Below are 18,483 nucleotides of genomic sequence, written 5' to 3'. Positions count from 1 at the left end.
ACCATCAGCTTCAAAAGGCAAAGTCTAACTGCTGCACAGCAGATGTAAAATTCCACAGGCTGTGTGGGCATGCAGAGGAGCAGAAGGCAAGAAAGGCCATGACCACAGCTGGGAACATGGAAGTTGACAAGGTCCCCAGTGGTAAACGTGGGTTTAATGCTACAGAATTCAGTGCGTCGATTTCTGCAAGGAGGAAACCAAGGGGACAAAAGGACCCAGCCAAACAAAACAAGAGCTGTCCAGGTGGGAAGGGCTGCCTCCAGCAATACTCCCAGTCTGACAGCTGCTTTCCCAAGCCACCAAGCCCCATTTCTGACATGAGCTGTCACTATCCTGTTCACAGGTCAGGGAAGGTATGTGTAAAGCTGTGCAGTGCTATGGTTTAGAGCAATCAGCATCCTAACTGGGCCAGCTGCATCCTTTAGCCATTGTGCTTGACTCCAACTGCCAACAAGGTGTAAGAAAAGCAGCAGCTTGATGGTTTTCAGTGCTGTGGATCACAGCAATTCAGCTGCTTGATACTGCTGTGAGCCAGGGCAGGAAAAGGAAGGAGCCATACAGCAAAGCCTCATTCGACAACCCTCCTGCAGCAGTGGTGGTGGCCCTGAAAGCACAGCAAGTACACACAGCTCTGCATGGTGGGATCAAACTATGCTGGCAGCAGTCATCACTAGGAGCTTTGCAGCATTTGTAAACACCTGCCAAGGTTTCCTTTTCATTAGGCACGGGTTTACTGTGTCCACTCTTCTTGTTTGGACTGGAGAAACTGACCAAAAGCCCAGCTCAGCAGCTGTGTCTGTACCAAAAATCCCAGCCTGGGGTTGCACAGCGCTGTCTCAAGCAGTGGAACCCTCTGCTGTCAACACTGACCACACCAGGCTCAGGCAGCACACCAAGTACTGCAGCAAGTAAACACCAACTCCCTGATTGAGGAGAGCACTGGCAAGAGTCAGCCCTGCAGGGCAAGTACAAAACCCTTGCTCAATTTAACACTTTAATAAGGACAGACTAAACTTAGCTTGCTGGATGGTAAGAGGAGCTATGAGTGCTGGATGTACCGGCTGTAAAGAGGAGCTATGAATGCTGATGGATCAACAGGTAGCTGAGGACCTGTTGGGTTTTGAGAGCAGCTTATTTCTCCCACACTGATGTTCTTCTCTCCCCTGGCAATTCTGAGACAGCAGTGCCATGCCTATCCCAAAGGTGAGCTCACACACAGCAGCAAGGTGAGCCCACCAAACCCAGTCATAGAATCAATAAGGTTGGAAAAGACCTCAGAGATCATCAAGTCCAGCCTATCACCCAGCACCTCCTCATCAACTAAACCATGGCACCAAGTGCCTCATCCAAGCCTTTTTGGAACCCTCCAGGAATGCTGACTCCACCACCCCCCTGGGCAGTACATCCCAATGGCCAATCTCTCTTGCTGGGAAGAACTTTCTCCTCACCTCCAGCCTAAACCTCCCCTGGCACAGCTTGAGACTGTGTCCTCTTGTTCTGGTGCTGGCTGCCTAGGAGAAGAGACCAACCCCCAGCTGGCTACAACCTCCCTTCAGGGAGCTGGAGAGAGCAAGAAGGTCTCCCCTGAACCTCCTCTTCTCCAGGCTAAGCAACTCCAGCTCCCTCAGCCTCTCCTCCCAGGGCTGTGCTCCAGACCCCTCCCCAGCTTTGTTGCCCTTCTCTGGACACCTTCCAGCATCTTAAACTGAGGAGCCCAGAACTGGACACAGGACTGAAGGTGTGACCTAAGCAGTGCTGAGCACAGGGCAGAATGACTTCCCTGCTCCTGCTGGCCACACTGTTCCTGATGCAGGCCAGGATGCCATTGGCCTTCAGCTACTATCAACCAGCACCCCCAGGTCCCTTTCTGCCTGGCTGCTCTCAGCCACTCTGACCCCAGCCTGTAGCACTGCCTGGGGTTGCTGTGGCCAAAGTGCAGCACCTGGCACTTGGACTTGCTAAATGCCATCCTGTTGGCCTCTGCCCATCTGTCCAGCCTGGCAAGGTCCCTCTGCAAATGCTAACACTAAAGAGTACTTTTGTGTCCTGCATTTCATTACTTGCTCAATGTGGTATTTTGAGTACCAGGAATCACTCCTCAGGCTCCAGCTGTGGAAATCACATTGCAAAGCACTGACACCGATCACGTCTTGGGTGTCTCTTTTCAATGCACACATGCACTGTGCCACTTACTTCTTGCTGGCTTCATAGACATCAGTGATGTTGGAGAAGAGGTGGTGGCTCTCTGTTTTGGTCATTGTGAGGCTCAGCTCCCTGGAATTTTTAAACATCCGGATCAGAATCTCCAAGCTCAGCAAATAAGAATGCTCAGAAGAAATCACTTCAAATATGGCCTGCAAAGTGCAAGGGGGAGGGGGGGAAAGAAACACTTACTATTGGCCAGGCTGCTGTTGGTTTGTCATGCAAATGGGGAGGAGAGGTGCAAGGTTACTGCATGTAAGCTGGAGATTACAAGATGTCCATTTCCATGGGAGTTGCATCAGTTACTTATTCCTAAGTGATTTAACACTAGGAAAATAAAAACACTTAATCCCTCCTCTGTATTCAGCCTTCTCTATTGCAGTCAGAGTTTGAAGCCAAAACACCAAGTGTGCTCATGCCCCACTCCTGCTCCTGAGAGGTGGTTTTTGGGGTTGTGGTTTCATGTCAATCCCAACCCCAGCAGGTGTGTTTCCTGTGGTCCAGCTGGAAACCTCTCATCTGCCTCAGTGCTGGGAGCAGCTAGTGTCTGCTTTGGCTCTTTTTAAAGAGAAGCTGCTCAATTCTTTACTTGGCTAACAGAACTCTGCTTGCCCAAGCACCTGCAGAAAAGCAAAAGCCTTTGCAAAACTGAGGGCTTGGCCACAGCTCAGCAGTGATCCCTTTGATACTTCTACAAGCCAGGCACAGAGAAGCTGAGCTCTCTGCAGCAGGGACAAAGCCTGCAGACAGGAGGTGTGGCAGTCACTGTCCCCTTCAGTGATGAGTGACCAGGCTCCAGGGCATCCCCCACCTCCCACAAGTAACTTCTCTGTGTTATCAGCCTCCCACTTAAAAAGCAGCCACTCTATTTCCACCAGCTGGCTGAGGTACAAAGCAAACCTGGACTTTGAAATCTAGATACTTGCCCACTGGGTTTTCATCTCCTGTAGAAACCTAGGCAGCTTTTAGACACCTTTCACCTCTCCAGTCTCTATTTGCTGTTAATCTACTGGGGTTTTCTCCCACTATTTTAATGAACCCTTTTGTCAGGAGCTCCACCAAGCCCCACTTTGTCATCAGTGCTGCCATCCAGGCACTGCTAAGACAGACTAATGCCATCAGGCGAGGCAAAAGAGCTTTGTTCTCAATACAACTCCTGTTACTGCTGGCATCTTCAACTGCCTTAGTTATCTGCCACTAACTTCTCCAAGCATTCTCAAAGGAGAAATCTGTACTTGAAATGCAACAGTGCAGATCTGTGTATTTAGAAGGGCCAGGGCCTGAGGCTCTGCACACATCAGGAGAAGAGACAGAGGGTCTCACAGCTGCCAGGCCTCAGGAGGAGTTCACTCAGCTGCTCTGATGTGTGTGCTCTAGAGGAAGCCTGCTCTCCCAGCACCAGGTACACACAGAATCACTGAACAGTTCTGGCAGGAAAAGACCTTTAAGATCACTGGAGTCCAACCACTCTCTAACTCCACTGAGTCCACTGACATTTAATCAGGGTGGAACACAAACAAATCTGTTTTTCTGCAGTGACAACACACTGTGATGGCAAAAAATAGTCTAATAGCTTCTGAAAAGCTATTTAAAGTATAGAGAGCAACTGATAACAGGCAATTTAAAAGAAATAGAGCAAAAGCAAGGCTTGGCAGTACAACTACATCTTAAGAGTATTTATTTAGGTTCCCTCTGAAAGGATGAGCCTCTAATATTCAAATTTTAGAACCCTCAGGCTTGAAAACATTTTTTGGTGGCATTAAAGGTTTTACATTTAAAAGGCATCCAAGGAACTTGTACTCTTTGAAGGGATGTAAATATGACTCCAGGAAACACAGACTGAAGGCTCCTAAAGGATATGACTGAAGTAAATGCCTTGTGTCTGAGCTTCCCAGCAGGAGACAGGAGAGCAGAACACATGGCCCAAGCTGCTGCACAGCCTCTTCCCCCCAAAAAAGTTGAAGAGAGTGCAGAAATGGAGCAGTAAACAAAAAAAACAACCCCAAACTGTTGTCTAAACCTCATGTATGCAATGTAAGACATTCCTATCTCATGTCTGAAGACAACAGCTGCAGGTCACAGCTCAATTTGTATTTGATGCCTGCCACCCACATCTGTGACCTTCACAGGTCTGACTGGGCTTGTAGTCACTGAGGTGTGTCCTGAAGTGAAATGAAGGCAGTGGAACAAGTTACCATGGGGCAGGTAATGCTGCAGTGTTTCCATGGGCAAACACTTGGGTTTCTCTAGGGAAAGACATACCTCCAGAAGTGCAGGTATGTAGCTGGCTAGGTCAGGCTATTCTGTTCAACACCTCTCATTCATTTTGATATAGCCCCTGTAAGTGAGGAAGGAGGGTAAAGTAGGTACAGTGGACAAAAGGAGCAGAGAGGAAGAGGAAAGCAGAGAAGGAGCAAAGGGGGAAAAAAAGACAGAGAGAAAAGATAACTACATGAGTAACTGCTGCTGTTGTCTGTGCTGTAACCTACTCCCTTTCAGTGTGAAAGGCAAAGGTTAGTTACACCACAGTGCTGCAGTGTTCACCACTGTTCACAGCATTAGTTACAACTAAGGGCTCTGTAAAGAGCTCTCTTTGTTCCTCGCTGCCTTTAAAAATTCATGTGCCACCTCCTGCCCTGTGCAAGCTCCAGGTTAATCTTACACCTCCCCTGGTTCACTGCTGCATCTGTTGGAGCCAGCACAGCCAGGAAGCACTCCTCCAGAAAGGAGGCTGGCAGGGCAGCCGTGGCAGGGACTTGTGCACACCAGCCACAGAGAGGTTTTGTTTATTTCTTCTCCCCGGGGAGAGCAGACATTTCACTCCGGGCCAGGAAGCAGTGTGATGAACTTGTGTCCTTATCAACAAACAGAGCACTCCATTAGGCATGAAGTGCATCCCTGAACCATCAGCAAGACAGAGTGTATCACTTCAAGAGTACCTCCTGTCTTTTTCTTTCCTCCTGGCTGATGGCTTCTGACAATCCATTCTTCTTTACCTAAACATAAAAGAAACAGAATTGTTCACATCTCCTGTAGAAGAATGCAACTGAAAAACCAGGGCTATCAAAACATCACACAAAAACATCCCCCAAAATCAGCTGAAGAATCTGCCCAGTTCCTTAAAGACAGCAAGGAACCAGCAGCAATACAACCCAGAAGTCAATAGTGTCTGCCATGTCACTTGGCAAAAGAACTAAGTCATTTCACTGAAAACTAGCAGGAGACACACACAGAGAGCTACTGCTGCAACAGCAGACACAGCTGAATCCTCCTGCACAGCCCCCATGGATTTTACACACACACAGAAGCATGACAACTGCTCCCTCCTTTCAAGTTAGATTCCCAACACGTGGACGTCACAAGGTTCATTTTCTGAGTAAGCCTGAAAAACCTCAGTGCTGTCATTTGTGAAGGCACAGAGAAACTGCCCAGACAGGGAGCTTGTTGGCCAAAAAAACTACAGGGTAAAGCCTGAGCTCCTCCAGAAAGCAGACATGGCAAGGTCCCCAGTCAATACCCTTGTTATTGCCATCCTCAACCCAATGATGAGCTGTCTCCCAACTCTGCAGCCCACGGCCAAATAGGCCCAGATGAGCTTGCCCCAGCTCTCCAAATATAACCATCCTGAGCTCCAGTCAAAGCCTCATTTCCCACAGTGTTGGAATTACCTTACCTAAAACCTTCTAAGACTTCTGGATTTGGGGTAGTACCAGCTGAATAGCTGCAAACTTGTCCATCAAAATAAACACTAAGACACCTTGCATTTTGGGAGGGAAAAGATTCACAAAATGGTTTGGGTTGGAAGGGACCTTCAAGATCATCTAGTTCCAACCCCCCTGCCACAAGCAGGGACACCTTCCACTAGCCCAAGCTGCTCAGGGTCCCATCCAACCTGGCCTTAAAACACCTCTGGGGAGGGGGAAAATCCACAACCTCCCCGGGCAGGTTGTTCTAGTATCTCCCCACCCTTCCTTTCTAACATCCATATCTACTTTTATCTATCCAACATCCAGCTTCCAGCTGTACACAGCCAAACCTTTAGCCAAGAACTCCTCTAGCCAAAGACTTGCTGTGCCTTTGGCTGCACAACAACCAGACACTCACCACCGACAGCTGACTCCACGTCGATCTCAGAGGCTTATAGCGAAACACAACCTTCTCATCCGATTTCTGCTCTCGGGGCTCAGACTCTTCATCAGAATCTATGTCCAGTGCTTTTTCTTTATAGTTCTGATACAGCACAGCATTTTCTGTAAACAACAACAGCATGGCTTTAATGGCTGCAAAGTTTGCTTAGCATTGAAACACTGAGAGGAGCCGAAGCATGCATGTGCCGCTCGCAAACGCCAGGAGACAAAGGCAGCATCTTGTTTCGGGTGGACAATGGTGCAGTGCAGCAACAATGGATCCCTGTACCACCACCGAGGAGCCACACTGACTGAATTAAAGAACAGATGTGGGCTTTGTTAGGGAAAAACCAGAAAACAATTTTTTTTCTTCCTTGGTTTGCTGTGTGATGCTTCAGAAGTAGCCCAGGCTTTCAGAACGGGAGACGCCTGGCGGCAGAGCAGGCACTGATGCGGAGCTCTGGCTCTTTTCACCTCCAAGACCATCAGAAACCCACCACCCATGCCAACTTTGCTTCCATCAGCTTTAAATACCATCTTCAGACCTCAGGAAATGATTCAGATTTCAGAAATGGGAGGTCAGAATTAGAATGGTCAGGGTTGGAAGGGACCTCAAGGATCAGCCAGTTCCAACCCCCCTGCCTCATGGGGCAGGGACACCTCACACTACAGCAGGTTGCTCACAGCCACATCCAGCCTGGCCTTAAAATCCTCCAGACAGAAGCTCCAAGCTTGTTTCAACAAACATGAGGCCTACGAACCCTCAGACAAAACACCCCTCAGAGGCTCCAGTGCTGCCAGCAGGAATTCAGCACCACCAGCAGCAAAGGAACTTAGGTGTGCTCACCACCTCCCAGCCTCCCTGACCACAGACCCTTCTCAGAAGCAGACAGACAGAGAAATCCCAAGTGCAGAATAACCTACAGAGGGATTAAGCTGTTAAGAAAGCAAACCCTAAAAGCTATTTTAGAGATGGGCCAGGCTTTGGGCAATATCCAATCTTCCCTTCCAAGACAAAGGGGAAAGTAGTGAAGGGTTTGGCTGCTTCATGCAGCTGCAGCTCCTGAGGTCCCTCACCAGGCTGGGCGCATCTGTCCCACCCCACAGAGCACAGACAAGGTCTGGCCTTTTCTGTCTGATCCTTGGGATGTGTCCATAGAGTTTAGACTCTTCTAAGCCAGGAAACTGTGTACAGCAATTGAATTCTGAGAGGCATCACAGAGAAAATCATTAGCTGGGATCAGCCCAAGAGAGAAGAAAGCCATTGGAAAAGAATCTAGGAAATGTCACCAGGAGACAGTGTGAGAAAAGATGAAGAAATAAGAGTGAGATTGGAGGTGATGAAAACACAACAGTGGGAAGCTCTGAAAATAGAAACCAGAGTTAAAGGAAGGTAGCAGCAGCAAAGATGACCATAAGGAGGCATTAAGAGAAAAGCCAGGAGAGTAGCAGTTATCAGAATGAAACTTCCATGGACTCACAGCCAGGGAAGGATTTTTCTTGTTGAAACACTGGGAAAAGCAGCAAGCTTGGCCAAGCCCAGTGAGCAACACACAAGAAAAGCAAATACAAGGACAGTGTTTTTCTGACACTTCAGCTTGAAGCCTAGGCAGCAAGAAAACAAAGGATTACAAAGTCAAAGAACTCACCCCAGCATTCTTGCCTTATGAGGGAAAGAAGAATCGCTGCATGCTCAGAGCCTGCTTGCTAGTGATGACCCCAAACCCATGAGCTGGTCCACAACAGCTCATCTTGCCCCTGGAAGGAGTCACAGGGAACAAGTCCCAGCTGGAGGAACACACCTCACCTGTCTAGCTCTCTGCTGTCTGGGCTGAGATAGACACATCAACCAGTTCATCTTTTAGGAGGGGCAGGAGCTGAAGCTGCAAAGAAGCCCTTCAAACCAAGCCCATTTTTAACCTGCCATTATATATCCTTTAAAACAGAATGTCTAATGCCAAAGCTCCTGTCCCACATCTTCAGTGACAAGCAAGGTACTTTGCCTATGGACAAAGGAAGCATGCCAAGGGACCCTGGCCCTTTATTTCTCTGGTGCCCCAGCATATGACCAAGTCTGCACAGAATATGGCTTACCTTCCCCATCAAACGTCCCTTGTCCCTTCAGCATTTTCTTCTGGCAATTTTGACAGAGAGAAACAAACACACATTAAAAGCAGAACACAAAATAACCAACTGCAGCAGGAATTTGTTTTGCCTGATGCTTAGGCACCACATCAACAGGCCTGAATCCACAAACTCCTGACACCGGGCAAGTACTCACACCACCAACTGTTTCATCACAAAAAGGGGGAAGCTGCTCTCTCACACACACTATTGATATGTATTTGCCCCAAACATGCTTCATTTTCCCTATGCTTCAGGAGGCCAGCACACCAGCTTCACAAGAGTTCAGTGAACTTTTTCAGCTCCCCCCACCGTCACTGGGCTTTTCCAGGAGGATGCACGACCCAGCAGCTGCCTCCTGCCACACACTCTGCGAGGCACAGCCACATGAAGCACTTTGCAAACTGGCGCTGGGAGAGCAAAACAAACCTTTGAAGTCAAACAGCTGTTTCACTGCAGCCAGTCACAGGGTCTGAGAAGTCGATTTGCAAAGGAAAGTGCTACCAGCAAAAAGAGTTTTGTGTCTCAAGGACAGGACCTCCTCACGTCCTCCTCTTTCAAACTGCTGAAAAGTCCCTTGCCCAAACCAAACCGAAACCAACCACCTTCCCACCCGGCACTCATTCACTCTTTGATCGCATTCCCTGTCTCACCCCTCGCAGCACTTCCACAAAAGCCTCCTCCAAACCCACGTTTTTGACTCTGGCTGAAAAGTGTCACGAAGTTGATAAATATTTAAGAACTACAGCACTGGCCCCTAGCCTGGAGTACTTAATTACACAACTCCAGGCAGCTCCCCCTCCCCCCAGGAATCTACCCAGATACTTTCAAGTAACATCTTTAAACAGAAGGAAACACGAAGAGGACAATGTGGGATGGCCAAGATTATTTTCAGTTTAAATGCACTAACAGACAATATAAATCTACTGTTCCCCTAAGGGATTACAGCCAAGAATTAAACCCAGGGCACTCTGCTTTCGTTTGCAGGCGACAGAATGAAGCTACGAAGAGATACCCCCAGTAGCCTCTATCGTCTTAAAACTCTTGATCGTTAAAGCCAGTATAAAAAGTAACGACTCAGGAGCACGACAGAAAAGTGAACTTTCTCCCCGTCTGTCCAGCAGGCAGACTTGAAGTCAATGCCCTTTTTCCCCTGTTTACTACTTTCTGGGAAACAGGTATTAAAACGCTAATTCGACTGTGAAAGCAAAGCTCGGCGCGCTGGGGAACCCAGCAGGAAATGCAAGCGTGGGGCTGCCACTAACACTGATTTCAATAGAACCACGTCCCTGACGCCTCCACCGCTGTACGTTGAAAACAACACTGGTAAAGCGAGCTGCGAGACTCAGCAACTACGGAAAGTCTTGTGGTAGCACAAAGCAAAGCGAAAACAAAACAAAACAAAACCAACCCAACCCCAAACCTGCGTTTATAGAAAACAGGGAGCGTGCAAATCACGCTCCTGCGAGGCTACACCATTCAAACCAGTGACACCGAGCAGCACAACTCACCTTTATCCTCCCGAGGCTGGAAAACTTCTCTTTGTCTTCCACAACCGCTTTAAGGACGGGCTGGGACATTCTGTTTTTTTTCTTAAAGTTCAAAGCGCTGTCGAAGTCCACGCCGCTCACCACGGCTCTGCGGTATGAGGTCGACCTCAGGCCTCGCCGCAGGGTCCCCGGGCTGTCCAGCTCGCCCTCGGCCTCCTCCTCAGCATCGGCCACTAAAGGCAGGCTGAGGCTCTCCACCATGCTGCGAACCTTCAGCACCCTCTTGCTGGTCTCCGCATTCTGGCCGCCGGCTTTGCTCGTCACCTTGATTCCAGAAGCCAAGCCCTTGGGAATGATCTGCTGCGTGCCCACTTTGAGAGCGGCGGGGCTGTGGGTGCTCAGCACCACGGGCTGCTGCTCCGGGGGCTCCTCCTGTGGGGACGCCGGGCTCGAAGGGGTTACTCCTTCCTCTGGGGTCACGGCCCGGGACCCCGCGGGGGTCGCCGGCGGCATTTTCTCCGCTGGCTTGGCCAGCCGGCTGCATTGCGAGGGCAGCGCGGCCGCCTCGCCGTGCCCGGGGGATGGCGAGGGCTGCGGGCTGGCTGCAAAAGCGATCTGCTCCTGCTGCGGGGTGAGCGCGGACTGGCTGCAGATCCGCGGGGGGTGAGCCGGCCGGCTTCCCGCCGAGGGAAGGGTGCCGTTGGCAGTAAGCCCCACAGAGCCGTCCGAGACCAGAGCGAGCGGCTGGGAGCGCCGCTCCGGAGAGCCCGCGTTACGGGCTGCAGGCCGCACCTCGCCGTTGGACACCGACCCCTTGCCGGTGCTGAAAGGCGAGGGGGCCCCCCGCAGCGCTGCGCCGCCCGGGCAGGTGCTGACGGTGCCGGCGGGTTGAGTCACGGTGAAGGTGCACCTGTCCTCCACGGGGAAGTCGGTGAAAAGCACCCCGTTGGGGCTCTGGTACGACTGCGGCCGGGCTTTGCTCCAGGCGAGGGGCTGCGCCCGGGGGGTCGACCTCCTCTTCAAACGCGGCGCCACTGCCGCCGCCTTCTCGTCGGTGAACAAGGCCTCGCCATCCATCGCCCGCTCCTCGGGCCCCGGCAGCGCCTCCCGCCCCACGCCGCTCCCCGCCGCCCGCTCCCTGCAGCTCGGCGAAGGGGAGAAGCAGACGGCAGAGCGCTCGTCAGGCCGCGCCAGCCCCACCGGCGCCGGGCGAGCGCGGCCCGGGCGGCGGCGGCGGAGGGGCGGCAGCAACACCCGCGGCTCGCACCCGCCCCCAGCCCGCGCTTCCCGCCCGCGGCCTGGGGCTCCGCTACCTGCGAGGAGCCCGCGCTGGGCGGCCTGGAGAGGGGAGAGGAGGGGAGGGCAGGGCCCGTCCCCGGTTCGTCCCGGTCCCGCCCGCAGCGCCCCGGGCCTCACCTCATGGCAGCGCGCCCAGGGGCACGGCCGCCGCCTGCCCGCCACCACCTGCGGCTCGGCTGAGGAGCGAGGAGCTGCCCCTCTGCAGCGCTCCGCCACCGGCGCGCCGCGCTGCCCCGCCACGGCCCGGCCCCGCCGCACGGCCACTCCCCTGCCCTCCGCCCCCAGGTAGCGGGCGGCGGGAAGGGCAGGGCAAAGCAAAGCCGAGGCGGGAGCTGCTGGGGCGGCCCCGTCCCCCGCTTCTTGGCTGCGGGGAAACGGGAGCCAGGCGGAGGCGCTGGGGCCGCGGCGCTGGGGCCGCCGCTGGAGTCACACCGCGGCGAAGTTCGAACCACTTTGCCGCGGTGCTGACAGAAATTGCTGCGCAGGGCGGGCAGCAGTCACATCCAGGCCAGCTCGGGGAGGTTTTGCTGGCCGTGCCATTCCTAATCGCGGCTGCCCTGGGTGTTTCGCATAAAAACCCTCCACGCAGGGAAAAAGTTTATGTCCGTGGCAGGACTCTGCCCTCGCCCTGTGCCACCTCTGAGGCTCTCTCCCAGCACCTGCTGCCCAGCGAGAGCCGGGTCTGAGAGAGGGCAGCGGGGGCTGCTTTGCCGCCTGCTAACCGAGAGCTGGGGGAAAGGAGCAGCTATTTTGGCTAGGAAAATAGGACATCAATCTGCTGGGAACTGTGACAAACTACATCACCCTGCAAATCGTGGGCCTCAAAAAATGTCCCCACCGCAGCCCCTGGCACTGCCAGGAGGGGAGAGGCTCAGAGTCCCCAAATTAAGTTATTGCAGACACATTTGCTAACTGCTGCATGCGGCACACACCCTCCTCACCTGCTTCTCCACAGTTACAAATTGTCGCCACCTGTGTTTGAGAAGCCATCCTCAGAGCACTGAGCATTTAGCCTGGGTAGATATTTAGCTCCATTGTTAAATGCCACATTGGGTGTGAAGGTAAAATGTCATTCAGAATGCTTTGCTGGTGTTGAAACAGACCACGCTTATCTGCCAGGCTCCCCTGAAACACATCAAAGATCAAATGCAGGTGGGATTTCTGCCCTTGTGTCGTGCATCCGATGTGGATCAGCGGGACAGAAGTACCTGCGATACCTGAAGATGCTCCTGGGAGGTTTGGAGCTTGGACAGCAAGGCACTGGGAAGCCACGCAGCACTTAACTGTTCCTGGCCTTCACCCTCGACTTCTCTGCCACCCAAAAGGGTGGTGAAGCATTTGGGTCATTTGCATTTCAGTGACCGCCAGGAAATGGCTGAGCTGCTATGCAGAGGGAAAGCTTTCTTAGGCTCCAGATGTTTCCTCACACCTGGCTGAGAGGGCACTTCCCGGCAAGAGGCGGAGATGATTTCTCCACAGGCTTCAGCTGAAAGAGAGCGACACAAAAAGCTTTGTTGTGGAGACTGAGCCTGCAGCACACTAAGCAGTAGAGGGTGGCTGAGGCCTCGCTAGTGGAGCCCTGCCTTCATTTTAGGAGGCCTCAGAGGGCTTGCTGGGGGGGGTTGCAGGAGGGGGTTCTATGGGGTGAATTTGGGCTGGAGTCAACTGGGGGGTTGTAGGAGAGTTTTGGGGGATGCTTTGGGTCTGGAGACCAACTGAGAAGTTGTAGGAGAGGGTTCTGTGGGGGTGCAGAGCTCACCCCATGCTGCCCATCTGTGACACAGATGGTTCCTAAGAGCAATGAGAGCCCTGTCCCTAGGGTGGAAAAATCCCAGGGATGCAGAGAAGTGCTCCATCACTATGGATGGTAGGAGCAGGGGAGGCTCATTCCCCCAAGAGTGTCCAGCCAAAAAAACCCCACTGTGTTTCTGTTTGGCAGATGCCAAATCTCCTTGAACCGGTACTTAAGCAGTCTGAAAGCTGAGGTGATGATCCTGTTTGCCCCAAGAAAGGGATTTCATTAGAGAAGTGGCCCAAAGAGAAGGGCTGTCATCAGACTTGGTGGCACATTGTACTGCAGGGCTTCTAACCAATCCCCCCAACCACACACCTGAATATGGAATGAGAGGAGACAGAACCAGGCTAGCCTTGCAGGGGATGTAATCCTCTCTGGTGCACCAACACGTGCCTGTTGTGCACATTTCCCAGCTCAGGCTCAACACCATAACTTGCTTGGTTAAAACCAGGCACCCACTTAAGCTCCTGGCTCAACCTGAAGGTCCAAGGTGGGGAAAAAACCAAAACATAAAATACTGGATGGATTTGTAATTGCTCTCTCCAGGCTTGCAAGACTTCATCTATCACTGAATTAAATAACTAACTAAATAAATAAATAAATGCTTTAATATCTTTTTTTAAGGTGTAAAAAGAAAATATTATTCATGCTAAGCTTGATGAGTAAGAAGTAAACAATCAGAAGTAATTAAACAATCAATCAGAAACAGGAGAAGAGCTAAGAGCCAACCAGTTGTACATGCACATAAACTTCACCCTGTACTCAGCACTGGTTAGGCCACACCGTGAGCCCTGTGTCCAGTTCTGGGCCCCTCAGTTTAGGAAGGACATTGAGACACTTGAAGGTGTCCAGAGAAGGACAACGAGGCTGTGGAGGGGTCTGGAGCACAGCCCTGTGAGGAGAGGCTGAGGGAGCTGGAATTGCTTAGCCTGGAGAAGAGGAGGCTCAGGTGGGGGGTTGGTCTCTTCCCCCAGGCAGCCAGCACCAGAACAAGATGACACAGTCTCAAGCTGCCCCAGGGGAGGTTTAGGCTGGAGGTGAGGAGAAAGTTCTTCCCAGAAAGATTAGTTGGCCATTGGAATGTGCTGCCCAGGGAGGTGGTGGAGTCCCTGTCTCTGGTATTCAAAAAGGGATTGGATGTGGCACTTGGAGCCATGGCTTAGTTGTCAGGAGGTGTTGGGTGATAGGTTGGACTTCCCTGTGATACTTGATGATCTCTGAGGTATTTTCCAACCTTATTGATTCTATGCTTCTTTGAGTCAGATGGATTCATTCTTCTGACAGAAGAATTCCAGACAAGAAAACAAACAAACCAACCAACCCACAATTCACCACCCCACCCCACCCCCCAAGAATCTCACTAAGAATGAAATTCATGAACTTAAAATGGACAGATTTGTACATCTCACCCGTGAGCCAAGATCATGTACATTGCCACAGCAATTTCAGCCAGCCAAAGCACACACAGAGAAGCCACAGGCATCACCTAAATGCCAGCTCAGTTGTCACTTGGGATTCCACAGCCTCATACCTTAACTAGAAAGAGAATTCCTTCTCCCATTTATTGCTCAGCTTTCCAATGAAGCTGCTGAGGAACTGGGCAGAGCTGCAGCGTGTTACTTAACTCAGCAATTCCTAATTATTAATAACTGAGCTAATCAGCTTGTACAAGATTATTTTCCTACACACACTTGTTAACTGGGATGCAATTGTGGGAGTCGTTTTGGTTTGTGAGCAGCCACCTCTGTGTTCAGTCTCATACACAGTGGGGGGAAAAAATAAAAGCCTCACAATAAAATTGCCATCAGAAGAAAAGTAAAATCAATTCCAGAATAATTTAAGAGAAGGAAGAAATTTAAGTGTGGTCATTAACTCCCCATGCACTGCAAACTCTTGGGATAAAGGGGCTTTCCTAGTAGCCAGCAGGGCCAGGGAGGGGATTCTGTCCCTCTCCTCCGCTCTGCTGAGACTCCACCTGGAGCACTGTGTCCAGTTCTGGAGCCTCTGATCCAGGAAGGATCTGGAGGGGCTGGAAGGTGTCCAGAGAAGGGCCACGAGGAGGAGCAGAGGGCTGGAGCTGCCCTGCTGTGAGGACAGACTGAGGGAGTTGGGGCTGTTCAGTCTGGAGAAGAGAAAGCTCCCAGGAGACCTAACTGTGGCCTTCCAGGATCTGCAGGGGGCTCCAAGAAAGCTGGGGAGGGACTTTTGAGGGTGTCAGGGAGTGATAGGACTGGGGGGGAGTGGAGCAAAACTAGAAGTGGGGAGATTGAGATTGGATGTGAGGAAGAAGTTGTTGCCCATGAGGGTGGTGAGAGCCTGGCACAGGTTGCCCAGGGAGGTGGTGGAAGCCTCCTGCCTGGAGGTGTTTGCAGCCAGGCTGGATGTGGCTGTGAGCAACCTGCTGTAGTGTGAGGTGTCCCTGGCCATGGCAGAGGGGTTGGAACTGGCTGATCCTTGAGGTCCCCTCCAACCCTGACAATTCTATGACTATGCAAGAAGGAATGAGACTCTTACTGTCTCACATAACCACTACCAGAACAGGAGTGGCAGAGGTCACCCCAAGCTGCTGTTAAAGGAAGTAATTTCTGGAGAAGGTTATCAGACCTTCCAAGTTGGTCCAGTGACTGAATTTTGAAGGAGAGCTGTGGAACTCTGGAACTTGTTCCCTTCATCTCCAGTTTGCTTACACACCTTGTTTTCCCAGTTTTAGGATTCCACAGTGGATTCCATCTCAGTGCTTCTGAAAAGATCCTTTCTATAGGAGAACAGCTAAGAAAAAGGCTGTGAAAAATGAGGACAAACTCTTTTAAACTGCTTCCTATAGTTCTTAAGATGTTGCTATTTAATCAGTTCAGCAGGAAGACAAGGTACTTCAAACACTTGCTAACAAAAGGATTGAAGCCCTGCTTGCCATAGCTGAGGACATTTGGTGGTTGCTATTAGAAACTAAAGAAAGCTTTGGGAGCCTGCAAAAACGTGTCTCTGCAGTTAAAGGATGCTATTTTCTCTCTGCTTGCTCTTCATTCTCTTCCTTTGTCTGCATGTGGCAGGGAAAATGCCTGAACAAGTGACAAGAGGAAGAGAGGAGCATGACTCTGGGCCTGTCTACAAAAAGCTGCTTCTGGGAAGTTTGGGCTTTTCTTTTTTAAAGGAATGAGCGTTCTGCTCATACAGAAATAAAGCAAAAGTAACTGGAGAGCCACTGTGTTCCTGCTCTGCTTTCTTAATGACAGCTCCTGGGTGGGTCCGAGTCCCGCTGCCATTCTCTGCAGTTGGAGCAGGAGCCACCTGCTCTGCAGCTCCTTTCAGGCTGGGGCTCTCCAGCCTCTCTGTGTCACTGGACTTTGCAGTCTGCCCTGCAGCTCCCAGTGAAAGGAGCTCCCACTTCCCCACTGCTGAACCTCCACACCACTCAGGCTCACTCTGAACTCACAGCCTCCCTAGAGGAGGCAGCTGGCAGAAATGGAGATCTGCAGAGCTGAATGTCTCAGGTAGATGTCCCTCAGCTCTCTTTAATGCCCTGCCTAAACTGGGCTGCTTTTCAGCAATGCTGACCCTGGGCTGGTTTCACACACGCAGGGAACTGATGAACCCAGAGTTCTGCCCCAGATTTCCCCTTTGCTGCATTCAAATGCTGGAATTTTATGAAAGCCATGGCAACAGAGTCAGAAAATGGAAGCTTGTATCTCTTTTTCTCTAATGAGCTGAAACTCTGAAGTGTGCCTTTCCTCCTTAAATTCAGCTTTCCCACTTGTAGTCTCCACGTCCAGATTCCACGCTTCACTTGGCTTCTTGGCTGAGGCTCCTCCAGTGGAAACTATGCCCCAATGTGTGTGTAACAGTGAGCTGCTGGCTCCCTGACAGGCTGTGGGGCTGTTCCTGACTACAAGCAGACCATGATTTGGTTGCAGGAGGACTGATTGGACCTGAATAAGGGGGAGTTTGATAGAATTCCCCAATCTTCTTGGTGAGAGGCTCCCATTTCCCCAGCCCCTTCCACAGGGCAGTGTGCTGTGCAGAGTGTATTGTCCAAATAATCAATAGCTGTTTATGTAAGACTGCTCCTGGCCTAAACATTTCCAAAACCTGGCACTATCTCTCCTCTTTGAGCTATTAGAAGTGTTCCTAATTTGACTCTGAGCCCACTAATTAGCTCAAATACATTTTAATTAGTGGGATTTACTCTGTTGTTGTCTGTGCCAAAATGCAGCTATACAGCTTCCCTAAACTCAAATCTTCTGATGCTGTCTCCTCTCCTACACAAAGGAGATCTCCCTCTGTCCTTTACAGATCCCCTGTCCAGCAGCCTGTGCTCAGTGAAAGCCACAGCAGAGGAACTGGGTTTATTTCATACTTGATTATCTCTCCCACTGCAGCAGAGGTGCCTCCTGCAGAAAGAAAGCATGGGAGAGAACCTCTCAACAAGACTGAGAGGACAATGTGCTTGCCCAGGTCTCAGTAAAACAAAGCCTGGCAGAAGCACTGCTGATGAAGCACATGGATTGCAGGGCTTGTAAATGGCAGTTCTGGCAGCTGGACTTCTAGGACTGATAGGTGCTGTCATGAGGAAGACAAAGAAGGAGAGGGGGGATGTAAACCAGAGCATTGGAGGGGAGAAAAGAAAGACTTTCAGCTGGCTACCACAGCAAGCAAGAAGTGGAAGGCTGAGAATTCATGCAACATTTCTAATGAGACTAAAAAGAGAGGGGGGAAGAGAAGATGGGGGCAGAGACACTGAGCCAAGAGCAGAATCCCAGAAGAGAGCACTGGAATCAAAAGGAACCGGGGGTGAGGAAAGAAAAAAGTGGCTGGACCAAGTGTGGCTTTGCCAAGGGCCTGGTGTCTGGAGCAGAGCAGCTCATGGGCTCTGCAGAAGCAGAGCACTTGGCTGGGAGTGCTGCTGTTATCTGTGGAACAAGTCCCCTCAGACAAAACAACCATTGGTGCTTCTCACCCGCTCCCAAAAATTAATCACGGGCTAATTTTATCCCTGAAATCAACCTGAAGGTGATCAAGACCTTGGAGGAGGCATTCTTTCCAGAGAAGGCAGTGCTGGACCCAAAATAAGCAGAAACCTTGCCCAGCCCAGCTGCTGTGGAGAGCAGGCAGCTTCAGAAACCTGAATCCGGAGTTCAAAGGCTTTTCAAGTTGCTCTGCAAAGGCTCTGCGTGAGGGTGATGTGAACACAGTCGCACGCCTGGGCCTACAGCTGCAAACCCACATACCTTACCTACTTGGGAAGAGCTTTTACAAGCCAGAGCCTTCCTCAGAGGACGAGGAGGGCTTGCTCAGCTGAGTTCCAGCGCCTTTGTAAAGGCCTTACAAGTACCTGGAGCTGGAAGCCAGCACGGCGCTGGCTCGGTGGTTGTGGAAACAAAACCTGAGCTGCCCTGAGCGTGCTGGGGCAGCCCCTTGGACATTTTTGTGATCCATCAAGCTGGGCAGC

General features: G+C 51.3%; 1 protein-coding gene across 1 annotated transcript in view; it reads right to left on the bottom strand.

The window, feature by feature from the left end:
- The window catches only part of ARHGEF26 (Rho guanine nucleotide exchange factor 26), a 37,814-nt gene extending 26,349 nt beyond the window's left edge, over positions 1–11,465 (bottom strand). The window contains exons 1-6 of the mRNA XM_054166411.1: positions 11,360–11,465; positions 9,965–11,081; positions 8,424–8,463; positions 6,307–6,452; positions 5,142–5,198; positions 2,194–2,354 (exon numbers count right to left, since the gene is read on the bottom strand). Coding sequence (XP_054022386.1) covers positions 2,194–2,354; positions 5,142–5,198; positions 6,307–6,452; positions 8,424–8,463; positions 9,965–11,081; positions 11,360–11,364 — 1,526 coding nt within the window. The 5' untranslated portion in view covers positions 11,365–11,465. The remainder of the gene's footprint in view (positions 1–2,193; positions 2,355–5,141; positions 5,199–6,306; positions 6,453–8,423; positions 8,464–9,964; positions 11,082–11,359) is intronic.
- Positions 11,466–18,483: the final 7,018 nt, after the last annotated feature.

The sequence above is a fragment of the Dryobates pubescens genome, chromosome 13, assembly GCF_014839835.1.
Source record: "Dryobates pubescens isolate bDryPub1 chromosome 13, bDryPub1.pri, whole genome shotgun sequence".
Taxonomy (NCBI): Eukaryota; Metazoa; Chordata; class Aves; order Piciformes; family Picidae; genus Dryobates; species Dryobates pubescens.
Note: the sequence above shows the minus strand (reverse complement) of the source record. Positions and strands in the feature narration are given on the sequence as shown.